General features: G+C 49.0%; 13 protein-coding genes across 13 annotated transcripts; 1 reads left to right on the top strand and 12 right to left on the bottom strand.

Moving 5' to 3' along the window:
- Positions 1-157: 157 nt before the first annotated feature.
- N7506_006662 (FAD-dependent oxidoreductase) lies at positions 158-1,453 on the bottom strand (the record flags this gene model as incomplete). The annotated part of the gene is made up of 4 exons (XM_056955955.1): positions 158-871; positions 922-1,025; positions 1,081-1,184; positions 1,428-1,453. The coding sequence occupies 4 exons, from the start codon at positions 1,451-1,453 to the stop codon at positions 158-160; spliced, it is 948 nt and encodes a 315-aa protein (XP_056810289.1).
- Positions 1,454-1,815: 362 nt separating this feature from the next.
- N7506_006661 (aminotransferase class IV) lies at positions 1,816-2,775 on the top strand (the record flags this gene model as incomplete). The annotated part of the gene is made up of 1 exon (XM_056955954.1): positions 1,816-2,775. The coding sequence occupies one exon, from the start codon at positions 1,816-1,818 to the stop codon at positions 2,773-2,775; it is 960 nt and encodes a 319-aa protein (XP_056810288.1).
- Positions 2,776-3,479: 704 nt separating this feature from the next.
- N7506_006660 (SDR family NAD(P)-dependent oxidoreductase) lies at positions 3,480-4,421 on the bottom strand (the record flags this gene model as incomplete). Its single annotated transcript, XM_056955953.1, has 4 exons — positions 3,480-3,664; positions 3,715-4,013; positions 4,067-4,303; positions 4,360-4,421. 4 exons carry the CDS (start codon positions 4,419-4,421, stop codon positions 3,480-3,482), a joined length of 783 nt encoding a protein of 260 aa, XP_056810287.1.
- Positions 4,422-6,121: 1,700 nt separating this feature from the next.
- On the bottom strand, positions 6,122-7,125 carry N7506_006659 (uncharacterized protein; the record flags this gene model as incomplete). The annotated part of the gene is made up of 3 exons (XM_056955952.1): positions 6,122-6,252; positions 6,309-6,998; positions 7,122-7,125. The coding sequence occupies 3 exons, from the start codon at positions 7,123-7,125 to the stop codon at positions 6,122-6,124; spliced, it is 825 nt and encodes a 274-aa protein (XP_056810286.1).
- A 213-nt stretch (positions 7,126-7,338) lies between these two features.
- Positions 7,339-8,605, bottom strand: N7506_006658 (putative glycerol dehydrogenase (GCY1); the record flags this gene model as incomplete). Its single annotated transcript, XM_056955951.1, has 7 exons — positions 7,339-7,616; positions 7,684-7,981; positions 8,036-8,065; positions 8,132-8,289; positions 8,345-8,352; positions 8,405-8,489; positions 8,545-8,605. 7 exons carry the CDS (start codon positions 8,603-8,605, stop codon positions 7,339-7,341), a joined length of 918 nt encoding a protein of 305 aa, XP_056810285.1.
- A 1,111-nt stretch (positions 8,606-9,716) lies between these two features.
- N7506_006657 (flavin-containing monooxygenase) lies at positions 9,717-11,746 on the bottom strand (the record flags this gene model as incomplete). Its single annotated transcript, XM_056955950.1, has 3 exons — positions 9,717-10,935; positions 10,993-11,404; positions 11,461-11,746. 3 exons carry the CDS (start codon positions 11,744-11,746, stop codon positions 9,717-9,719), a joined length of 1,917 nt encoding a protein of 638 aa, XP_056810284.1.
- Positions 11,747-12,581: 835 nt separating this feature from the next.
- Positions 12,582-13,817, bottom strand: N7506_006656 (putative NAD binding Rossmann fold oxidoreductase; the record flags this gene model as incomplete). The annotated part of the gene is made up of 4 exons (XM_056955949.1): positions 12,582-13,091; positions 13,144-13,205; positions 13,268-13,369; positions 13,418-13,817. The coding sequence occupies 4 exons, from the start codon at positions 13,815-13,817 to the stop codon at positions 12,582-12,584; spliced, it is 1,074 nt and encodes a 357-aa protein (XP_056810283.1).
- Positions 13,818-14,586: 769 nt separating this feature from the next.
- Positions 14,587-15,963, bottom strand: N7506_006655 (cation diffusion facilitator family transporter; the record flags this gene model as incomplete). The annotated part of the gene is made up of 1 exon (XM_056955948.1): positions 14,587-15,963. The coding sequence occupies one exon, from the start codon at positions 15,961-15,963 to the stop codon at positions 14,587-14,589; it is 1,377 nt and encodes a 458-aa protein (XP_056810282.1).
- Positions 15,964-16,542: 579 nt separating this feature from the next.
- Positions 16,543-17,532, bottom strand: N7506_006654 (metallophosphoesterase family protein; the record flags this gene model as incomplete). The annotated part of the gene is made up of 1 exon (XM_056955947.1): positions 16,543-17,532. The coding sequence occupies one exon, from the start codon at positions 17,530-17,532 to the stop codon at positions 16,543-16,545; it is 990 nt and encodes a 329-aa protein (XP_056810281.1).
- Positions 17,533-18,258: 726 nt separating this feature from the next.
- On the bottom strand, positions 18,259-19,054 carry N7506_006653 (uncharacterized protein; the record flags this gene model as incomplete). The annotated part of the gene is made up of 2 exons (XM_056955946.1): positions 18,259-18,559; positions 18,600-19,054. The coding sequence occupies 2 exons, from the start codon at positions 19,052-19,054 to the stop codon at positions 18,259-18,261; spliced, it is 756 nt and encodes a 251-aa protein (XP_056810280.1).
- A 329-nt stretch (positions 19,055-19,383) lies between these two features.
- N7506_006652 (uncharacterized protein) lies at positions 19,384-19,668 on the bottom strand (the record flags this gene model as incomplete). Its single annotated transcript, XM_056955945.1, has 1 exon — positions 19,384-19,668. One exon carries the CDS (start codon positions 19,666-19,668, stop codon positions 19,384-19,386), a length of 285 nt encoding a protein of 94 aa, XP_056810279.1.
- Positions 19,669-20,324: 656 nt separating this feature from the next.
- Positions 20,325-20,705, bottom strand: N7506_006651 (uncharacterized protein; the record flags this gene model as incomplete). Its single annotated transcript, XM_056955944.1, has 1 exon — positions 20,325-20,705. One exon carries the CDS (start codon positions 20,703-20,705, stop codon positions 20,325-20,327), a length of 381 nt encoding a protein of 126 aa, XP_056810278.1.
- A 395-nt stretch (positions 20,706-21,100) lies between these two features.
- Positions 21,101-22,723, bottom strand: N7506_006650 (amidohydrolase; the record flags this gene model as incomplete). The annotated part of the gene is made up of 1 exon (XM_056955943.1): positions 21,101-22,723. The coding sequence occupies one exon, from the start codon at positions 22,721-22,723 to the stop codon at positions 21,101-21,103; it is 1,623 nt and encodes a 540-aa protein (XP_056810277.1).
- Between the last annotated feature and the right edge of the window lie 1,561 nt (positions 22,724-24,284).

Below are 24,284 nucleotides of genomic sequence, written 5' to 3'. Positions count from 1 at the left end.
TTATCTGGTAGGCTTTTACTTGTGATCTGTTAGACTGACCTCGAGAACACCGTTCTTTTCCTTTTTGGCTAAGCTAAAGCTCTGTGTGTGAATCGAAGCCACCTATTTCCCCCTTGGTGAATGAAATTATTATCCCTCAAACTAATCGATTCAATGTTTACAGTCTGGAGCGAGGGCCCAGAGACTCCTCGATCAGATTCACTGTCTCAAGTGCGCAGCCATACGATGACTGATATCCAGCACCTCCAGCGCCGTAGTTATGCACTACATTTATCCCCGCAATAACCTCCTTCTCAATTCTAGTGCCACCCTCACGAACTGGGCGTAGACCGACGCCATGTCTGATCACATCGAGATGCTCAACTCCTCGGCCATTTGTCAGTGCGGGACACATTGCCACAGCGCGCTTCATAATTCGAAGAGCAAGATTGGGATCTGGCTGAGACTCCCAGCTACCCTTCTGGTACGACCCGCCGAGAATTGTGCCTCCGCCCGCGGCCCTGGTCATAACATAGCACGCTTCGTCATCGCCATCGTCGGTTCCCGATACATCCAGCATTTTCCCGGCCTCGTTTCGAACCAAAACAATCTGCCCCCGAGCCGGAACCACAGCCGTATCCTCTACACCTCCGAGCTTTGAGGCCATGAGTCCGGTGCAGTTGACGATCAGATCGACGTTCCCGCCCGGGTGAGTACCGGGGGCGGAGGCATCGCGAATGTGCTCGAAAATCGCTCGCTTGAAAGTCACGCCGTTGGCCAAGCATTGTGAGACGAGCCATGGCAAGTAGATTGCTGTGTTGATACAAACTGAGGTGAAGGCAGTCGCGGAGTCGATACCGGGTCCAAGTGAATCTTTTCCTAGAGTCCGGAACTGAACGTGTCAGCATAAATGTCAATCGCTGGTGGCAAGCTAGGACTTACATTTGGCACGACCTTCGCAAACCAGGGATTTGAGGATAGGAGATCCGCAAACCAGGTGGCAGTTGCGGAACCGGCGTCTTTAGCACGGCTGTGAATCTCACATTCTGTGTTTGAATCCAAATTAGAAGCGCCAATCAACAGATGAAAGTAAGGATGTACCTTGGAAGTGTACACCTGCCTCTGGGTGATTCTTTGCCAGATCTGCAAGCGGGGCCCATGTTTCGGCGTCCCACTTCGCCGCTTGACTTCCACCAACGGATACCCTAAGCACTAGTTAGCTATGAACGATGGAACAGATCCGCCTTTTAAGTAGCTCACGGCATATAGTTTGCTCCAGCCCAAGGCGACGCATATTCAATGTCATAGTCCCCGGGCATGTGCTTTGCTGCGACGTGTATTTTGTAGCCAGGCTTCTTGGACAGCAACAAAGCTGTCGTCAAACCGGCAACACCAGCACTGTTCAATTGTCAGATATTGGTCTAGAGGGCGTGAGAGATAGCGCATACCCAATAATTACGACGTTCTTAGACATCACTGCGCTGGACCACCGTGGTGTGGAGCGCGAATCAAAGTCGGAAAATTGCAAAATGTTGTCTTGTCCTTCCTCACTGTACCGATACTTGTCGCTTGGATTTTAATCTCTCGCCACCATTCTCTGCATTCGAATCAATCGTGAAATTACCAATTCTATCTAGGATCAGTAGGTATCTTGATCTGTCGTCGAATTTCCCAAAATGGACAATGGAGAGTTACCATTTTAGGAAGGCGAGATGAAAACGCCGAGCCTCTCAACAAGTCATTGTATTCGTATGGACTCATCTACTTAAACCTGTCTTTTTAGAACTCTCCGATATCACTCACAATCAAGTCAAAAAATCAATTTTCACCATCACCATGACTACCATGCAAGAAGTTTTCGCCGGCTATCAGTCTAGACAGGCTGTGCTCGCGTCCAGCAAGAACCCTTTCGCCGGAGGAGTAGCTTGGGTGGAAGGAGAGCTCACCCCACTCCACCAAGCACGTATTCCAATCCTGGATCAAGGCTTCATGCACAGCGATCTGACCTACGACGTTCCTTCGGTTTGGGATGGCCGATTCTTCCGACTCGATGATCACATCAATCGTCTCGATGTCAGCTGCGCCAAGATGCGACTCAAACTTCCTTTCCCCAAAGAGGAGGTGAAGCGAATTTTGGTCGACATGGTCGCTAAGAGCGGCATTAAGGATGCCTTCGTCGAAATTATTGTCACACGTGGCTTGAAGGGTGTACGTGGCACCGATCCAAAGGACATCTCCAACAACATCTACATGTTTATCCAGCCGTATGTTTGGGTTATGGAACCTGAGGACCAGCCTGTGGGAGGAACCGCCATTGTCGCACGTACTGTCCGACGCACACCTCCCGGCTCAATGGATCCAACCGTCAAGAATCTGCAGTGGGGCGATCTCACTCGCGGCCTCTTTGAAGCGTCTGACCGCGGAGCAACCTACCCTTTTTTGACCGACGGCGACACCAACCTTACAGAGGGATCGGGTTTCAACATTGTGCTGGTTAAAGATGGTGTGCTGTATACCCCTGCCAGAGGTGTCCTTGAGGGTATCACTCGCAAGAGTGTGATTGATGCGGCCAAGGCAAACGGCCTTGAGATCAAGGTTGAACTCGTTCCGATCCAGATGGCCTACCATGCCGATGAGATCTTCATGTCGACTACCGCTGGTGGTATCATGCCGATCACCAGCCTGGATGGCAAACCTGTCAACAATGGAAAAGTTGGACCTATTACCAAGAAGATCTGGGATACATATTGGGCCATGCATTATGAAGATGCTTACAGCTTTGAGATCTCCTATTAGTATAGTCTGCCCAGGTGGTGCCCGTTTCCAATGTACATACAAATTCATACATACGCACATCGGATGCAAGCCAAGATAGCCTACCCAGCTTACTTTCTGGTAGATGATTGAATAAATTCACACTAAGTCGCCTTCCAGAGGCTAATTGCAGTTAATTGAGCATGAAAGAAGCATGAAATGGAAATCTTTCTCTTAAGATTAATATGCTTTTCTTCCTATTCTAGCAACTATGGAAACTAATCGCACGCCTTAGATAGCCTATGTTGTCTAATTGGCAAATGGGACGCAAGAAATGTGAATCTGCGAGAATTAAAGGGATCGCTGCATCATTTGGGGTTGGGCCTCGGCGCGCCCGGGACCGGGGCCCGGAGAGGCCTGCTAAAGCACTGTGGTCAAGCCACGAGGCGGGGCTGGACCCCTAGAAACTTCTGTCGGAAATTTGACACAGAGCCCAAATTGTTTTGACTTCGGCCTCGTAACTGCAGAATATGTCTTTTCTTTTTCTTTTTCGTTTTTCAAACTGTGTCCATTTGATCTCTTTATAATATCTAACCGTACTTGAAGTTCATCAAAGAAAAAAGTGCTCAAGAGCTTCTCGCTTTCTAATCCGGAATGAGGTGTACTTGTATCCGTGATAATTTCCATACTATTCTTGCATGGTTGCTGCGAAATCTAGCACTCTATATACAGTGAAATACAGGTCTTCAGTTGTAGAGACCACCATTGGCCGACAGAACCGAGCCAGTAGTCCACTTGGCGTCCTCGCTGCAAAGGAAAGCAACCAGAGGAGCGATATCATCAACTTCACCTACCCTAGGAGCCGCGGGTGTCTCGTCAATCAAGGGCTGCATATCCTTAAGGAACTGTTCATCACTTTGGAACCATTGATCTTTGGAACTGTCAGCTGAATTCGCACGGAGGGATGTTCATAAAACTTACCGGTCGCGACAGGGCCTGGGTTAACACAGTTGACAGTGATTCCGTGGGAGTGACCCAGCTCTTTCGCCCAAACCCGGACCAGAGCCTCGTTTGCTGCTTTGGTTGGGCCGTATACAGTGTGTCCGGCAACACCGAGGCGAGCAGCAGCCGAAGAGATGAAGACAATACGACCTCCTCGCGGCAAGTGCGGCAAAGCCAGCTTAGTCAGGAAAATTGGTCCGCGGACATTGCAGTCGAAATGAGTTGTGTACAAGTCGAGTGATGTGTCGACCAAATTTGCCTCCAGGCCGAGAGCAGCACTTCGGTCTCATTAGCTTCCAGCTTGATATCATATGAGGGCAAGTAGACTCACTTGTGAATTATGATTTCAATTTTTCCGGTATCACTGATCTTCAGTGCCGCATCGATAAGTCTTTGATGCTCATCGAGGTTCATAAGACTGGCTTGGCACAAAATGGCCTTGGTTCCAATTTGCTGAACTTGATCAACGATCTCCTGAGCCCTCTTCTTGCTGCCCTCGGAAACATAGTTGATCACAACATTGGCACCTCGCTTGGCAAGCAGAATAGCGATACCGGCACCAATTCCGCTGGATAATCGTTAGAAAGGTGATAGGAATAGATAGGGAAAAGGATTTGAAAATACCGGGAGGAGCCAGTGACAATGGCAGTTTTACCCTTGAGGGAGACACCGGTCAAGTCAGACATTGTTTCGGAATAGTTAAAAATGATATGTGGAAATATTGGAATGTGGCTGGTTGCTTGAATGTTTTGTTTTTGATCACGGAGAAGCGTTTATTTATCGAATTGAGACTCATCTAGGGATTCCTCCACATTCATGGATCGTGCCGCATATCAAGCTCGAGATGTGGTCCGTGCGTTATCATTGACCCGATTAGGAAACTGAGATAGACCCGCTTTCCAAATTGGGTAATCGTGTTTCTTCCGAGTTTGCTCCACTCACTTTGCCTTCAAGTTTCACCGGAATTTGGAAGCGTCTGGGGGATTGCACTTTTTGATGGATCTTTCGTTTTTCTCTCTTTCGCCTTTGAGCTTGGTAATGGAAATTGAAAATTGAGGTGCGGGGGCAATGGTAATCCATAGCTCGTCTTTGGTCTTTTCTGAGATGGATCCGCCTCTACCATGGATCCCCATACAGATGAATCACGAAACAATACATACGAGGGGTCCATGCCTGGGGTGAAGGTGAAGCTCAGCCATATGTTTGAGCGAATCAATCTGTCAGTACAATTCACCCTCTCTAGCTGGTCTATTCGTCGGTCCTTGACTTTTATCACACATATGAGAGCTTGACCTTCTTGAGGCCCAGATACTGACCATAAACCCGTGGTTTTCAGATTTATCTCAACCTCAGCAGGACAAGATGCTGTTCTATCATCTATTGAGTACTTGTCCTACACTTTGTATCACTCAATGGTGTATGCACAAGCTCGACAGAACTCGCGCAAGGGGTTAAACCGGCCATTGAAAATACCTGCACTATCGAACATATCCGCTTTGGCTTCTTTAATTTCAGAAACAAGGCATGCCCTGCGTTTGCTTGGTCTCGTCCGGATTTTCAGCAGGGGGTTGGACCTCAGTCAGAATGCCTCTAATGATCCTGGGGGCTACGTTTTGGCAATTCTCCAGAAGTATCTTCTTGCGTCGTACCAAGTGACAGAAAACATCGCTTTTCTGGTCGTCAGAGGTGTGCTCTCAAAGCGTCGTGTTGAGAGGTATGGACGTCTCGAGAGTTTGTACCTTTGGAGCGCCCGTTTCTTGCTGGGGGGCGTTATTGCTCAGATCATCAGGCTCTTCTGCCAAAGTTTGATTTATAAAATGGAGAATCGTGGATCTGACTCGCAAGAGATAAAAAGGGCAGCAGAGACTAAGAAAGAAGCCCTGCGAGATGAGCATCATGACTGTGAGAAACAGTTGGAGAACCGACAGTGGTGGCAAAGTCTTACTACTAGCCTCTTATGGACTCCGTTATGTCTTCACTGGAGCGTCTCTGGTGGTATAGGAATACCAAATCCGCTCGTTGGACCTTTGTGTCTTTCCGCGACTGCATGGGGAATACATGATGCATGGAGAAATACCGACATATGTTGAAACTTGCCCACAACTTAATGAGATCTTGCTTTTGGTATTGAGAGTCTGTAAAAATATTATCTCTAATTGTTCAACCACATACAAGCTGCTATCCATATCTGTGTACCAAGTCTCGCATGACTTCAATGACTCTATTCGTTTCGTCAGTTAAACTCAACAAAATACCAAAGGGCTTGAACAGACTTACTGTCTTCGAAGCGGCTCGCTTTCAATGAAAAGCGCTGACACCTGAGTATCAAATTTTCTAATAAACTATCAGTCACGCGTGGCAAAACTGCGAGGGCTCCTTGTGTAACTTACAGCCTATAGAGGTCCAGACGACCTTCGAAGTCTTCCTGTGGAGGTGAAATTGGACTCAATTTGTTGTAGGCAGTGACATATTCATTGCCAAACTTATTGCATGCTGGCCGCCACTGACCAAATTCATCTAGAGGAGATCAAAATTTAGTCTAGGCTGTTTCCAGCGGGCAAATAGCGACTTACATTCGTTATGTGCATAAAAACAACACGCATCGAAAACAAGAGGTTGGTTGGACTTGCTATCAACCCCAGAATTTGCGTGCCATAGGTCGCCATGAACAAGTGAAGGCTTCACTTTTCGACCATCACTCTCGAGAGGCCGTAGGAGTCTGGGAATTACTTTCTCAAACAGAAAATGACACAGGTCTTCCAGTTCTTGGCTCTGTCCTTTCCTTTCAATCTCTAGGTCAAGTGCATGTCTCATACTCTTGGCAAAGAATGTCTCCCAGCTATCTTCCCACTCCACATATTGTGGTAAGTTACCTGCATAGGTTGTTGTATGGAAGCCAAATTTCCCATTAGGCGATATGCTTCTCTCGTGCATTGCCGATAGAAGGGCTCCAAATTGATGCGGGTCAGGCATTTCGGTCTTCATATCTCGGAAATCGCAGAGAAAGAAGTGGGTATCCGGCACGGCTGTGAGGGTGCCGCAAGCGATAGGCGTTGGCACAAATTCCGGGGTAAGTTGACATATTGCGCTCATTGACTGGAATTCACTCCTTGTCATATTCTTGCCCTGCTCGTTTGGGTGGATCTTTATGAAGAAGGATCTCGGGGTTCCATCTTGGAGCAGAATATCAATGCGACCTGTTTGCGCCCAGAAGCTTTCGCCATGCCTTCCGATGGATACGACATCGGATCCTTTTGGCAACTCTTGAGAAGTTGTCAATATGATATGAGCAAGTTAGCCAAGTGCGGGTATCTTGCCTTGCAAAATTGCGGGGTCGATTTCCGCTTTTCCGCCCCCGATTTCCAGGTTTTCTTGGCCACAATTACCCATTTGATGAATGATGTTTCGGACGTTGGTCGGGCGTCCCAGGATTTTATGCGGGCTATCAGGAGAGCGGGGCTCAAGGTGGAATCAAGATGTTCTGCCTTAGGAATTAGGCCCAAACAAACATAACTTTCACATTTTTGGCATAAAGCCGTTTCAATTTACATAAAACCATATCTTCTAGGCGGCGTCAGGAATCTTGTGCCAAAACTAGTTCTTTCACTGCTTATACCAGTCATCAAAACCGAGATCCCATCCAAACAGAGGTGTGTTGATACGCTTCGCCTTTCCTTGTGCAGCCAGACCATTCAGAGTATCCATATCCTCCTGAGAAAGAGGAACGATCTGACCGTTGCTCACGATACGACTCTCCTTGATCGACTTCGGTAGTACAACAACGCCCCGGTTGACGTGGTAGCTAATAAGCACGGTAGCGGGCGAAACATCATTCTTCTTTGCGATTTCCTGGATCGCGGAATCGGACATGAGCGGAGCGCCTAAAATCGACCTTGTTAGCCAGCGGTCTCCCCGAAGAGGTCCCAGTGAATCATTGAAGATACAAACCTTCCGATCCAAGTGGTGAGTATGCTTCGAGAAGGATGCCTTGCTTATCGCACCACCCCTTCAGTGCGTGCTGAGGAAGGAAAGGGTGCAACTCGACTTGGTTCACGGCAGGGACAACGGTCCACTTCTTCTTGAGCTCTTCCAGATATGGGATGGACCAGTTGGCAACACCAATTGCCTTGACCTTTCCAGATTTATATACCTCTTCCATCTGACGCCAGGTTTCATTTTGATCCCAGCTTCGGTCGACAGCTCGTGTGCCGTCGGGATTGACTGGAAGCAAGGCGCTCGATTCGTTCTGTGTATGAGATTAGCCTTGAATCACTCGTGGAGAAGGTCAGCAGGAACCCACAGCAACAAGGCGGACTGGCCAGTGGATGAGCTAATATTCTGGTTAGCTGATTACTTTGTAACCGAATAGTTTCTGCTCGGAACGAGGGCCACATACATAAAGATCAAGGTAGTCCGTGCCCAGAGCCTCAAGTGTCTTTTGAAGACCTTCCGCAACATTCGCTTGGTGTGTGTTCCATAGCTTGCTGGTAATGAAAATGTTTTCACGAGGAACACCGCTGTCCTTGATGCCTTGGCCTACTTCGTGCTCGTTTCCTGGACATTCTATTAGACTTCACTGGCTTTATTGCTATCTTTTGCTTGAACGTACCGTAAATCCTGCGATGTATGAGCAATTTGTCTATGTTAGAAAATAGGGTGGGTTTCTTACAATGCCGCGTCAATGTGTGTATATCCGTTCTTGAGAGCAAACGAGACTGCTTCGCGTACTTGGCCGGGTTCAGATCTCCAAGTGCCTGTACAAGTGCTCAGTTAGAATACGTCATGAGGATTTCCTTTCTTTCTTCATACCAAGTCCCACGGCTGGAATCCGAGCGCCCGTGTTCAGTGTGAAATGAGTTGAGGGGGACATGACGAGGAGGTGGTGTGTGGAGAGGAATTTGTAAAAGTCTGGTCGTGAGGAAAGATCGAACGAAATTCACAGGAAGCTAAAAATGGGCGATTGGGATCCTTTCTATACTCGAGGGAATATCCGACATGATGTCAATCGAAGAATATCTCGCAGACCAAATACCGAGAATCAAGTTCAATTTCCGAAAGCCAGGGTACCCGAATAGCGGAAAAGAATCCGACACAGGCACTATTTGTTTCCACCGGCGGAAGCAAAGAGGGGCGAGATGTGGTGAGCCCCACAACCCAACCATAGCTCGGGGCGGCGTCGCCTTCCCTACTAGGCAATACACTGTGGGGGTAACGTGGGGTAAACAGTCCACTCTCAATCAGAGCTACGTGATACTGCTATGAATTTGATGCTGTCTTCTTGGTCGGCAACTTCTGTGGCTTTCGACGAAAAACAGAGTCATTGAGATATGTTCGACTCGGAGATTAATCCCGAGACACCTGCGATGTGGTATTGTTACCGAGAGGGAATTGGGCAATATGAAAATTTGGCCAAGTCAAATTTAAGATGGTATATCTGCACGTGCTGATAACTCGAATTTGTAGATAGCAATTTATTAGATGTAGCCTTTCCAATATCATACCGTTGTCGAGGTCGATTCTCACACCTGGGCCTGTCCTGAATTGATCTGGGGCCAAATGATATGGAGAACGCCAGAATACAGTGTGAAAGCCCGACCTTGGAAGCAGCCTTGGGGCTACTAACCTCAATAGTAACCTGGGCGGTTCTGAAGACCGCATGAACCACCTGGTCCCCATCGAACCTGGAATCAATAACCTCGTGACTGAATACAACCTTCCAAGTTGGAAATATTTGTCACTCTTCCGCTTTAAAATTCCCAGACGTGCTTTCCATGATTCAAATCCTAAGATATATTTAGATACCTCAGGGCTTCATAGTTGTAGCAAAGATAATACAACATTTGATCTCGGGTGCCCGGATATGGATCTCTTTACAGCTTTGTGCTATGCATTTCTTTACGTGTGTAAACAAGTAAATTTTGAACAGGAAATTCTAAAGCATCGTAACACAAATCTCATATATACCGTTTCACAAACCAAGCTCAGACTTTGTAGGAAGGAGGCGAGATTCCCTCCTTGAGGGCTTTCAATCTCAGAGCCAACAATCTGGAGGCATACCGGGTCATTGGAAGGAAACCAACCATGATCCACATGTTCGGTACCCCTGTCTCCTTATAGGCCGTTTTATACTCGCCCTCTTCATCAATACCCCAAATCGGTCCACATTGACTGGCGATCTTCTCGCCAAGCGTAACCCGGATAGAATCAATCGTGTTCGAGAACCCAGTAGCAAAAACCACCAGATCGAACTCTTTCTCACGGTTACCATTCAGAATCACTTTATCTTCAGTGAATCTCTCAATGAAGCCAGGCTCGACCTTGATATTCCCATTGATAATTTCGTCGCACGCGCCAGCGTCGAAGTAGAAGCCACCGTTTCGGGTCAGGCTCAGAGTGGCATTGCCGGTGTCACGCTGGCCGCGCCATGTTCGTAGTCCTCGAGCATTCAGAGCTTCAAGTAGAGGTTTATCGAGATCCTCAAGATCTTTGGCGGTGCGTTTGGCTAGTTCTTCACCTGGTCCGACCGGCGTTGAGAAGTTGAGACGGTCTTGTACTTCAGTGTCGGGGATATTGCCGTTCTTGTCTGGTGCGTAGCCTCCAAGCATACGTGGAACAGAGTGTGTCAAAGACATCACGTATGTCGGGGATCGTTGAAGCATAGTCACATCAATCCCTAGACGGGCGCACTCATATGCTGTGTCAAAGCCTGAGGATGATGTTCCAACGACGCAAACCTTCTTTCCAACAAAGTCCCGCGAGGATTTGTGGGTGCTGGAATGGCGGATCTCACCGCGGAATTCCGTCATACCGGGGATGGCTGGGGTAGAAGGAACACCGCATAGCGATGTGGCCATGATCAGCTGCTTAGGATGAAGCGTGCGAGTCTCGCCTTGCTTGTTGATTATAACTGTCCAGTTTCCCTCGGCGTCTTGCTCGGCCTTCACAACTTCCGACTTGGTCCACACGTTAAGCTCGAGGGCGGACGCATACCACTTCATATACAGTGCCTGCTTCTGAGCGGGAGTGTATGTGGGCCAGTGTTGAGGGTACTTGAAGTATGGCAAAGAGTCGGGCCAGTGGGGGAAGTGAAGAGAGAGGTATTCGTAACGTTTCTTCCAGATATCTCCAATCTCGTCGCTGCGCTCGATGATCAGGTTGTCCATACCAAGGACTTTCAAACGGGCAGCCATCGCAAGGCCACTAGTGAGAATAAGTCAGTTTAAAAACATTGCGATCATTGAGATGGGGGTATCTCACTTTTGGCCACCGCCGATGATGAGCACCTCGGGATCCACGGTAGTGATAGCCTCCGCTCTTTGGCTCTCCCAACTGGTGATTCCAGTCATATGTCCATCTGGTGCACTTTGCTCGGGGAATTGCTTGAGGCTCTCGGCAACGGTATGCATAGTGTAAATCTTCCAGCCTTCATTTTTGGTGAAAACGGCATTGATAACAGCCGAGGCGACAACGATCTCAGTCTCGAAAGATAGAACAAATTGCAACTGCGAGAAATCGGGGTAAGGGCGGGACACCTTGGGGGCAGGCTCGAGAAGGTTGAAATTTCTGGCCTTGGTCTGCGGCAAGAGGTCTGTAGCGGCTTTCAGGATGGCTTCCTTGAAGTTGAATGTGCGGAAATCCCAGGTAAAAGAGAGTTTGTCACGCCACACGCCTGCAAATACATTAGCTAAAGTTGACACTGCGGATTCTTTTGGTGGAAGCGCTTACCATAATCGAGGAAAAGCTCAGCAAACGCCTGTGGGTCTTCCTCGGATGTAGCCTTGGAGAGATTGGCAGCAATACATTCGGCCTCCTTCTGAGCATCGCAATCGGCGGGGATGTCAATGCCCAGGACATCAGTGGTGGGGAGAGGGTGGTTGTATTTGAAATCGTACATAAAGTCGTCCGCGACGGGCTTTTGAACCTGATCATGATTGAGCGTTACGCTCTTTGACTGAATTCGAGGCTGAGGGACGACATCAGCACCAGCAGCGTCCTGGACGTAAGGTGCCATTTTGAGTATGTCACAGAAGAGCGCGGCAGTAGGTAGTGGTAGTCTTGTCTCGTAAAAATGAGGGAAATTGAACTCGAACTACTTCTGCTGTCCGACAACTTGATCATAGATCTATATAGCTTAGAGCTCTATGCGCATACATCGAGGGATCAGCACGAGTCTCTAGAGTAGGGCAAAGTAGGGTTACCTAATTTGGTAGGTGTCGGCGCGCGCTAGCCTCATTCGGTCACATCTTATCCCCGCTCCCCGCATGATTGTCCCAGACTGACCTCGAAAATAATTTCGATATCATCGCCTCGCTGCATACTCCACCTACAAGAATGTCTCGTGATTGACTGCTTTGGGGTGCAACCGGCGAGGTTTTCTCACGGCTAACGCTAAATCATTACATTTCGACCGGAGTTGCAAAATGAGGACCAACGCAGGGCGCGTCATGCGCGAGACGAGTATCAGGCTGGTAAAAGCAAGTTCATTAGAAAGCATACACAAGTTATCCTATGCCACAGAGTGCTCAAATGTCCCGAAGCTATCATTTCACAGGAATTCCTGATACAAAGAGTCTCGAAAAACACAAAAGAATCACTTGTAGACACAGTTAGTCAGAGGTTGAAATCAAATTCGACACTTCTACTCTAGATGACGAAGCCTTTATTCAGAAGCATTGCATAGCTGGTGTGGTAGAAATAGAGAAGTTAAAGCCTTACAGCAGCCCTGGAGAGTGCAAAACTGCCACAACCAGTTGGAAATTCAACAAAGCACGAGACAAGGAAGCGTGTGTAGTTGGTCAATCTCCATTTTATTTCTAGCTGATAATGTATGTAATACTTTTCCTAGCTCATTCCATGATAGGAAGGCCCTCATCATCAAAGTATACAGGCACCCCCTTGCGGAATGAGTACTGCAGAGCAGCGCAAATCTTACCAGCCTCAAATGCGTCTTCCGGCTGGCAAGTCATGGGCTTGTTATCAAGCACTGCATCAGCAAACTCAGCCAGGTCAGTCAGGAACGTAGCGTCGAAGAGAGTGAAAGCATCAGGAACAGATTGCGTGCGGATACCAAGATGGTCGCGAATCTCAACGTTCGAGTTGGCACTGATGATCGAATGTCCCTTGGTGCCACACAGTCGAGTTGTGTCCTCAAATCCGCTGGTCAGTGTGCGACCAAGGTAGGTCTTGAAAATCTTGCCATTGGCATATTCAACAAGGCCCCATGCGTTGTCGGCATCGCCGTACTTGGCCAAGTCCCCGTAGACGGCTTGCTGGCCGAAGGCGATGACTCTGTTGACTTGCTTCTTGGGGTTGGAAAGGCCGGACTTGACATCCAAGAGGTATCTTCCGGCATCGACCTGGTATATGTTAATATATGCAGAGTGTGGAAGGGATTTTCGCGGTACTGACGGTATGGATGCCGAAATCAAGGAAGATACCGCCAGATTGTTCGGAAAAGGCCACGAAGAAGGCTAAAAAAACAGGTTCATCCATCAGCACGTGCGGATTTGAAGTAGCGTAGATTGTTCCATACCATTGGGGTCTGCTTGATCAATGCCGGTTGTTTCAACAGCATGGATTTCGCCCAAGTCGCCGTTGTCAATGAGAGCCCGAGCCTGGCGGTAGGACTTGTCATCTGGGACGAGTCAATCTCTTACCTCTCAGCGAGTGAGACTCAACTTACATCGTCGAGTAAAGGGAACAAGGAACTTGAGATCAGGTCTTGAAGCAGACTTCTCAACCACTGCCTTGGTAGTCGCAATATCCACCGAGACAGGCTTCTCGCACATGACATGCAAGTTGAGATCAAGGGCCTGCAGAATCAGAGGCGCGTGTGTAGCTGTCGCCGTGCAGATGAGTACTGCTTCAGCGCCGCCATTTTTCAAGCATTCCTGGGGATCAGAAAAGTACTTGACAGACGGAGGCAGGTTCTCTGCGGCCCACTTGTCGGTACCTGGCTTTGTATCGCAGACAGTAACGAGTTCAATCCGAGGCTGCTGGAAGGCGAGAATGCGGGCTCGGAGAACACCCAGGCGGCCGAGGCCAAAGAGCGCAAACTTGACGCGGTTATCGCCGTACGACATGGTTCACGGTCTGAAGGGCGCTTTTATTCGATGGTGAGGTGGTGCTGGTTTTGGCGGAGGCAATGGGGTATTGAGAGAAGAACACCAATGTATATGGAGGAGGATAGATCCAAAAATCGAGTAGAACAATGCGACTCTCCAGTGTCTGAGATCAAGGCTATTTATCAATTTGCCTTCTCAGTTGTGCTAGTTGGCGCATCCAATGGTTTCCCCGCACCGTGGCCAATGACCAGCCCAGGAAACTATTCATTATAGACGCTTCGATTGGGAAGCTGCCATTCTTGGGTACATCATGTCGAGACGGTGGGCCAGTCTTCAAGAGTTCATGTTCAGGGGCCTGTAGGATTGCCGAAAGTAGCAACTAGCCGGCGAAGATTCCCTGGTGGGGCAATTTCTCCGCACGCGCGACGCTGATCGAGCGCCTTAAGCATCACGGCACATTCCCACATGTTGTCTTGCGATCACGCCAGTCAGACTCGGAATTTGGGGATGAACTAAGCGCGAAACTGAAACTCCGCCAGCAAAAGTTTCCCGGCAACTCAAAGTATGAAAATCATGTCGCTGCGTGCAACAATTTGATCTTGAGGATGTAGAGAGCAAAGGCAAAGTTCAATTAAGATATACGGAAACTTGTTCTGAGACCTTTGTTCATTGAAAAAGCAATCAAAAGGCCGAAACAATCCGCTCATAAAACATTCGTAAATATGTATGCCACATGGAGCTTCTGGACACCCATTGTGGAAACGCTAATCAAAACCAGACTGATAAATTACAGTTCCTTCTTCAAGGAGTGCTCGGGCTTATGGGTAGTCTCGTAGTCGACGTGGACATAAGCACGCTCGACATCAGGAAGAGACTCTAGCTTTATTTGCAGCTCTTCTGCGACATCGTGGGTAGCACGCAAAGACGCATTAGGGTCCATGACAACATCAACCTCGACCAGCAACCGAGGGCCAGAGGTGTAAGCACGAACGGTGTCAATGGCCGTGATGACCGGTGAGTGGGTCATCGAGATGTATGTGATGAGTTGTTGCATGTTGGTATCAGCCGTGACACCGACCAGCAGCTGGAACTCGCCATAGGCGGAGTGAAGCCAGAGTACACTGACGAGCACGGAGAGAATGATGGCCCCCATGGGGTCGATCCACCAGCGCAACTTACTGCCACCGACAGAGGTAAGAATACCAAATCCGTTGATGAAGAGGTCGTTGCGGTGGTCCTCCCACAGAATGCGGATCTGCGAGACCTGGTTGCGGAGAGCCCAGCAGTAAAGGAACAGGGCGAGCTTGGTGGCGAAGGCGACCGAAACGGCGATGACGGAGGGAAGATGGAAGTTCTGGGTCTCATCCTCGGAGCCGACTGCCAGCTCACGAATCGAGAAAGCAATCAAGATGAAAGAGACGGCAGTCATGAGGAAACAGAAACAAATGTTGCCGGCGGTTTCGATGCGAGCTTTGCCTGCTGGGAACTTGCGGGGGTCGACACGGTTGACGGCTTTGTTGCAGAGCAGGAGAGTAAGGTTGGACATGGGGTCGAAGATGGCGTCAGCCATTGTGGTGAAGAGAGAGAGGGATCCGGATGACACGGCGCCATAGACTTGAATGACGGAGAGAATGATGTTGGCAGCGAACGATCCGTACACGGCGATGCGGTATTTCAGGCGGTTATCGATGTTCAGCTCGCGAGCGGCACGACGGTGCTCCTCGACGGGCTTGAGCATGCGCTCGATATTTTCATTTTGAGACTCGTAGAATCCCTGAAGCTTCTTTGTGATGAAAGCTTGCTTGCCGAGGCGAGTAGTGTCGTGGACGATGGCCGCGACTTTGCGACTTTTGTTGGCGCCGGTGGTGGAATCACGTTTCCGGGAGATGTTCGCTTTCATCTGACGGATCTCATCCTCGGTCTTCAATTTTGAGGCGAGGCGGAATGGGTCGTTCTGGGCTGTGTAACGGGGTGGAGGGGCACCTTCCTCGTCGCTCGAGCTACCACTGCGGTGCTGGTGCATGGTGGTGAGTTCGTGGTCGAGGGCAGTGGTGGTCCCCTCGTTGATGGCGGGTGTCATCCTCTCAGACCGACTCGAGCTGTGGTGCAAGGTCTGAAAGGGGTGGGGGTGGTTGGACAAACTCTGGCGCAAATGTTCCTCCATTTTGTGTATATTGGATGATGTGAACGAGGAATGAACGACCAGCAAGGGGCAGATGAGAAGAAATTATTCCGAAGGTGGCAGTGCTTATCGCTCTTATCGTGTCGATCATATCAATTCGACAATGCATTGCATTGCAGCATTGCTTGTATTTAATGATATACATGTTCTTTGGTGAACTCTTGTTCAAATAAGAGTAAGCTACATTTCAGTAATCCTACGGTGTTCTCACGCATGATTCAGACATGTGTCAACGCAGACTCGTACATGACCAAGTACGCTGCCAAGGCCGATCTCTTGACATCCCCTCCTTCAACCTCCGCTTGGCTCTTACTTGGCTTTGGTACTTCTCGCTATATGCATGCTTTCTACAACTGCCCTTCGAACGTCAGAATTTTATGAAATCAAAATCGGGAGGCTCTTTCAAAAAATTTCGTTGAGAAGCTGGGGTATATTTGAGTTCTCGTCCAGGTGTGAACAATCCTGGAACGTGGATCGTGATTCGTGAATCCTCCGAGCCCGTTTTGCAATTCCTGTTCCAATCCGTCACATCGCAAACATTTTTGTAAGTATTCTGTTAATTCACACAACCAAATGTGCATCAGCGCATTCGACTTGAACGATTTGGTGCTCAATCCCACTCTCGGAAGCCGCAATGACCACGGCGCTCAACTGGTTGCCGTACAAACAACCCGAGTCAATTCCGATTGTATACTTGCCCAGTTGCAAACGACGCTTTGCATCGTGTCCAAAAATCACAGTACTCTTAGACGATAGGCCTTCTTGCCATTTGTCCCATTCTACAATCCAGCTTTCGTCTCCTGGTGCCTCTGCCGGCGTGAGTGAAGTCTCATCGCCTGGTGGATGAACCAGGCTCCGCAGGTGCATAACCGCATGTGGGTCTTGATCTTCAAGGGGAATACCAGGGGCAAGTCCCGCGTGTACAATAATCAAGGAGTCGCCGAGGGTAGATGATGTATACTGAGGTAGTTTGACGCGCAAGATCAAAGGCAATTCGGCAAGCCAGTCGAGTTGGGTCGTCGAAAGTGACGATGCTGTTTCATATTTGGGGGAAGATGCAGGCTTGTCTGCATTGTTGGGGTCTTGCACTGTTTCTCCCGATGAGGTCGCTTCGGAGTTCTCAGGTAATGTGTCACCGCTTGAACCTTGCGAGGGATTCTCCTCTCTGGCTTTTATCTCGGTGGCTGCTTTCAGAACGGCGTTGTCGTGGTTGCCTCTCACCGCGCTGGCGCCTAGCCTCATAGCGAGGTCGATGACACTAGAGCTATCGGGTCCCTTATTAACTAAATCGCCGACTAGAATCAGATGGTCGCCATTCTGTTTGCTAAAGTCGACTTTCTCTAACAGAGCCTGGAGAGACTTGTGCATCCCATGCACATCGCCTACAACGACTAGGCGACCACTGGTGCCATTCTGAGATGCTGCGGATTGAAGGAGAGGGGTCGATAGATCTGAAACAAAATTCTTGATTGGAAATAATTTTTCGAGGGCTTTTTGGGACATTGTATGTTCATGCACTTGAAGGTCGTCAGATGAAACCCGGCGCTGCATTTTGTTGGGGAAGCTCAAAGTAGACTAGCGCGGAACTTGTATAGACCAATTTTGTTGCAAAAATAACCACACCGCGCTGGAATACGCTGTACATGATATCACTAGACTGAATGTATTCTAGAAACCACTTTGGCTACTTACAGTTTCCTCTAAGCTCCACATATTGCAGTACGACTTAATCAATCCGTTCCGTCAACTCTTCTTTGCCAACTTTATGTGACCGAGAACGCAGAAGCCGACAGCCTTGGAAGAACCTGCTGCAAATGATATACAGGAAATTGTGCCTGCAAGAGCCCCGTAGTCAGATGCGATGTAGGGAGTATCTGCCAGGGACACAAAACCTTAGGAAAAGCAATCATATCAGGGTTTGTTAATATAACTAAAAGTATGGCGTCAGGTCTTGGAGGCTTAACAGTCACACGGCAGCTCCGATAAACCAAAGTTTGTACAATAACAGACATTAGGAAGATAGGAAGGAAGGAAATTGACACCGCGATGTCCTTGACATTGATAATCCTGGCTTCTGATTTGTCCAAACTCCGAACCCCAACCCGTTCTCCCACGCAATATCAATCATTCCCAAGATTCTCCAGCCCGCCAATCCGAGCCACTTTGATTGAGAGAGTGATAGATTCCGGGGGTGCCGAGTCCAGTATCACACATTCCCAAGATCCTCCGGCCCGCCAACCCGAGCCGCTTTGATTGAGAGAGTCATGGATTCCAAGTTTACCAACCCCCGTAGGTCTTGCTGGTGGATTTGTCGCGGTTATCATTGCTGTTGTGGTTTCCGGGGTGTCCGGTAGATCCATAACCTGAGCCTGATTGAATCTCGTTACATTCAGATTCAATCTGTTTGCAGAACTTGCGGAAGATGTTCCATGAGGTCTCTTCAGATCTATGCGCCGCAATCTCACGTTCAATGTTGTCGATGACGGCGAGCTCACCCTTGAGCTCTCTGATAATTGTTGCCAACGCGTAGAGGGGTGCGGGCGCGGCATGCTTCGAATGCAAAAGTTCAGTTTGATTCCTGTATGCGATGATGTATTCCTTGGCAGATCGATACTGACCTCGGGTGATTTGTGTGCTTCTGGACTTCATTCATGACATAGTCGTTTTTCGTGCCGGGCTGCATGAGATGTATGATAGCCTTCATGACCTCATCTGCATACTGCATGCCTGAATTGTCATCCAAAAATGACTGTGGCGCTCTTCGCTTATGGCAAAGCTTGTTTTGAATCTCTTCCGAGACATGGCTGAAGAGCCATCCGGCGACAGTAGTGGACCAGTATTGCCATATTTCGTAGTTAGGATCTGAGCGCGTTGGGTGTCGGATGTGGGAGTCTAGCACGCGTTTTATGCCGAGGGGCTTCAACGCGAATGAGACTTCAGCAAGCCAGTTGTTGAGGTTCTCGACTTCCTCTCCGAGAACGGGGATTGTAGGCTGTTTAATGGAGCCTTTGTTTCTGGGCAGACCGCTCCCCTGAGTGTCTGGTGGGCTTTGTTTTGGATGAGCGAGATCCATGGCGGTCTTGACTGTGCCTGTATGGACAAGAAAGGAGAGTGAAGTAAGAAAGCAAAGTGAAGTGAGACATCAAGATGACGCGAGCTGAATGTGTTTGTTTGCAAGAAATACCCTACCGAGCTAAAATGTTTGGCCAGTGGGCAAACAATACTGGTTATATCTCAAACCTCAAATTCCCTCAACTAATCGATAAGATGCCCCATAGATTGCTGTAAAACTGATTATAGGAACACCAAGCCTCTCGGTGAGGCTGAGCATGTTCAAACATGGTCCATGGATGTGGTTTGTCCACGATGCAGCTCCAGCTTCTGTTAGCACTTATCTACTCGCTAGCAGATCTCCCTTGGCTCCCCGAGTGCTCCTCTGGTTTTTTGCTTCATATTTGAACTCGATACTCTTGCAGACGAGGCGTTGGTTGGGGCGTCGGCAAACCTCTTCGTGGTGGCAACGATGGGCTCGTCAGTCATGTCCTTTGATCCGTCCCGAGCTATCAAGCGTTTGGACTCGGATCCATTGTCGAGCCACCACATGGTAGGGTATTGTCCCGTGATAAGCTTCATCTGTTCGCAAAATTCGATCGTCTCGGGTGAGATTTCTGACTTGTTCTTTGCCATGATCGCATGTCCGAAACTGGCAGCGTCGTCAAGAAATAGGCACCCAAAACATGATCTCTCCAGGGCCATCTGGCTGCGAACCTTGGAAGATTATATATCTGTATAAAATGGGGGCAGTTCGAAGCAGCTCATCACACGAGAGCCACAAAGTCGGGTTCAGAACGCTGCCTATACAGCAACATCGGGTCATTGCGAAGGGGAGAAGGACAAGGCATGATGTTGTATGGACCGTTCGTGTGCGATATAACAGAAGAGAGAGAAGAAGATATAGATTAAGACAGTGTGGGAAGAGATTATTCGGATGACTTTGGCTGCCGTAGTGGCTGTCTCTGGGGGAAAATGACCTGAAGCCAAAGAACCTACTGTAGTTAGCTTCTAGTCATTGGATTCAAGTTATCTGAGCTTAAGGCCACAGCGTGTGTCTTTGCTTTAACAATGGCAAAGGCAAATAACACCGACAATTCTCTAGTGGTCACCTGGGACTAGAGAACACTGTCAACGTACCTCTGTTGTGACTGGCTTTCGATGCAAATGCTTGCTGTTGAAAGAGATGATACTATCGTTGCCCAGGCGAGGGATTGTCTCAAGGTTCAGGGACTAATGTTGAAGAGGTCGTCCTATAGCAGATAACTCAGTGTCTATTGGTTCCGCCGTCTTCAATGAATGTCGTTGATCGCTTGTATTGGTGGCCAAGCTTGGTTGAGAACACTGAGGGCTTTGGAGAGGTTGGTTGTCTGATTCTGGCTGCTTGGTGCTATAAAACTATCGCTCGCTGCCGTGATGCGAGGGGCCGTCAGTGGCGCGGCATTCGTAGACTCGGGGTTCCTCTGGTTGGTACGCAACGCGAAATACACACAGGAAGCAGTACTCTGCCATGCCCATGTAGTTGCAGAGGGCCGGGGGCTGGGTTCTTCATGTGGAAAGCTGATGCGGAGGAGTTGGAGTAACGCAACTTTTGGGGGCACGGGGTTGCCAGAGCGACTGAGTTGAAGGATGTCGTCTTTCAGCTTCGTGTCAGGATTGAAGAGGGTAGCCATGGTTGATACTGAAGAGGCGCATCAGTGCACTTTCGGTCGTTGTGATAGTTTCACGGTGGTATAGTGAACATTTGCTGGGTAGATTCCGGTTTATAAAACAAAGTTCATTGGAGCGCATTCAACCGCTGAGGCTAACAATCGCAATGGGGATAGAGGAAGAGGAAGAGCGAGCAGGGAAATAAATACCCACCGGAAACCCCATGTTGAGGTCAACGTTGCGCAATGTCCAGATGATGGGTTCCACCACAGAAGTCGCTGGGTTTGTCCCCAATACTCATTCTACCTAGAGACCATTGTACAATTTTCTGCAAGATTCCGCTAGGCTCGATTGCTATCCCGCCATGCTACTCCGTACTACGTACATCATGACTAAGTATACAAGCAATTGACACATCTCATTGATCTCTGGACCAGACCTTCCGTCCTTCAAACCAGGTTTCGTTAATCTTTGCCTCCATCAAAGAATCAGGCTCCCACTTCATATCAACCACAACAAAGTCCGCTAACTTGCCAACTTCCAAAGCTCCTATGCGCTCATCCGCAAAGACGCTGCGAGCTGCACCCCCGGTTGCAGCAACAATGGATTCACACATCCCCAACCGGAAGTGCTCATTGACAACCCCAGTATATTGATTGTCTCTGGAAGACTTCCGTGTCGTGGCCACATAGAGGTTTTCCATCGGGGCCCATGGTGAGGTGGGACTGTCGCTTCCAATCGCCATGAGAGCGCCGGCATCTGCAAACTCCCGGTATGCAAACGCCCTCCCACACCGATCCTCTCCAAGAAGACGAGGCCATTCAGTAAGAATAGAGGGGTCAGCGTGTACTGGTTGAATCGAAGCCGTGAGTCCCAGTTTTCCGAGTCTCTTTGCATCTCTGGGGGAAGCGAGCTCAAGGTGCTCAATACGATGTCTCCGTCCTGGGGTTGCATGCTTCTCGATTGCATCGATTGCCATTTTGATTGCGCCATCTCCGATAGCATGAAGAGCGATCTGGAGACCTGCCCGATCGGCTTGCAGAACAACAGGATCCAAATCTTCGGCTTCCCAAATAGGTGGAGGGGAACCGATTTGCGCATATGGCTCCGTCAAAAACGCGGTGCAAGCATCAATAATTCCATCGCAGATAATCTTGACGCCCACAATTCGAACGTCCGGGCTTGTGGTGGAGTTGTACTGCCTGCTCAATTCAACTGCACGCTGGACCTGCTTGGAGTTGGCCTCGCGATCCGCTGTCGGTTTGATGAGCCAGTATGCAGATACACGCATGGGAAGGTCCGGGTGCTGTGAGCGGAGAGTCAGAAGACTATCCCATGCCTCTTCATCCATGGCCATTTCGATAACACCAGTATATCCCGCCGCGTTATATTCATAGACTGCTTGGAGGATCGACTCCATGCGTTCTTCCTTGGACGATGAGACTGCCTGGAATGGCCAAATGATCGACATCATGGCACCTTCATCCATTACACCCGAAGGCTTGCCCTCTGCATCACGATGGATAGAGCCGCCTGGTGGGTCTGCCATGGTGTCAGCACCCAGCTGCTGTAGGGCGGCAGAATTCATCCAGCACGAGTGAAGCGAACTGGCATCGATGAAGATTGGTCTAGGGTCAAGATCATCCAGTATGGCAGCGCTCACACCGTTCGGTGTCATGGAATGCATCCAGCCTTTACACAGAATTGTCGGTACATCAGGGTTGGCAATCGCGTACTGCTTGATGGTAGACCGAATCCCCTCTAGAGATTTGCAAGGTCGAAGATCCAATTTTCGAAGCGACTGGCCGAGGAGAAGAAGATGCATGTGGCCGTCAATGAAACTTGGCAGAACAGTTTGCTGTTTGAGGTCATGTTTTTGAGCCTCGGATGAACACCCAGAGAGAAGTTCTTCAAAGCTCCCCGTTGCCATGATGGCTCCATTCTTTACCAACATACTGTCCGTGAAAACCGGCTTTCCTTCCAAACCGGAGCCAGCCTTCGTCAGGACACGTCCATTGAAGAAAATGGTCTCTTGATTCATGTTGCCGAGGTCTATCTTTTGTGTACTGGCTTTGCAAGGGCTTCGAGCAAAAAACACACGAGGCAGATCAGTGGTACATGAGAGAGAGCACACGAAAGAAATAAATTAAATGGAGCAGATCAACCCAACTACATATGGTGGCCTGTCATCAATGTGGTCCTATAGTCCCTCTTCGGGCCGGGGTTCTTGGCATCTCCAATCGGCTCGACCTGCCCTCCTTCCTGTTCAGCGCCCGGCTCGACTTGCCCCGTTGTTTGTATATCAAAATGTCAACAATTCTTGAGAATCGTCGAGATAACGTTAAATGAACCACTGGAGTTCAACGCGTTGTTTCAATTGAGAGAGCCTAGCACAAGCCGTGCTTCCCTGCTTTGGCGCTTTTCACACCGAGGGCCTGCGCGTACCACGGTCGCTTTTGAAAGTATCTGGCTTAATCTATTCGTACTTGCTACCTTGTTTACTTTACTTCGTACCTATTCACATGGGGCTGTTTCGCTTACAATCTTCCCTAGTTGAGGTGTGTGGATAATACAAAAAAATCAAGATGTCCCTGACTCAAGCCAAATTTCCTTTATTGGCCTTTACATAGGGCCCCGTTTGTGAATTATGTTTTCTCTATTCGTCCTCTTGCTCTGGAAAAGATCGCACGGCGAGTAAGGTAGAATCCACGGATAGAATTGCGGCAAGAGACTCGCTGACATCAGGCCCACTTGGGAGGGGCGCAATTCGCCCCCGGACTTTTCACTGATCTCTCACACGAGAGCCGCGAGTGCCTCGCTACAACCCTTCGCTCAAATGAGCGCCATTTCAATTGGTTGTTGGACCTGTCGTGTGCGACACAAAAAGTGCGATATCACGACCCCAGTATGCAGGGAGTGCAGTGACCGCAGTGTTCAATGTCATGGATACGGACCAAAGCCTGCGTGGATGGACGGGGGATCGGAAGAGAAGAAAGAAAAATCGCGAATCAAAGCTACAATCAATCAACATGTCCGACGAATCCGAAAGATGCACCATCGCGCCAAGTCTGTCCATGCAAATATTGAAACACAGTCTTCTGCGACAAGTACAGTGGCTGGTACTCATGAGGACTCAAATCTTGCAGCCATTGAAACATCTAATCAGGATATGATCTTCGATCCACAGGCCGCATGTTTGTTGATGCATTACCTTGATCAAGTATTTGCATGGCAATTCCCCAACTTCCGCTCAAATTCCCGATTGGGTAACCGAGGTTGGCTTCTTTATCTCTTCATCAAGAGAGGCCCGCTATATCATGCTATTTTGAGTCTTTCGTCGCTTCATCAGAGTGCGATTCTGGGTAGTGAGGAGGACTATCAGCAAAAGGAAAAGGCACTTGAACATCATTCAAGGGCACTTCGGGAGTTCTGCAATTTCATGGGCGAGGAGCGTGGACGATTGCTTGACGATAATGCTCGACTGGCTGAGTTTTTGGCGTGTAGCTTAATAATGATCAGTTGCGAGGTGACTATATTCTATCATGCTTGGCTTCAAATCTAATGAGGAAGACAGGTCTTCAAAGGTGCCGAACACGACTGGT

The sequence above is a fragment of the Penicillium brevicompactum genome (genome assembly GCF_028827555.1).
Source record: "Penicillium brevicompactum strain IBT 35665 chromosome Unknown utg000005l_segment0_segment0, whole genome shotgun sequence".
Classification (NCBI taxonomy): domain Eukaryota; kingdom Fungi; phylum Ascomycota; class Eurotiomycetes; order Eurotiales; family Aspergillaceae; genus Penicillium; species Penicillium brevicompactum.
The sequence above is the reverse complement of the archived record's forward strand: the minus strand, read 5'-3'. Positions and strand labels throughout refer to the sequence as shown.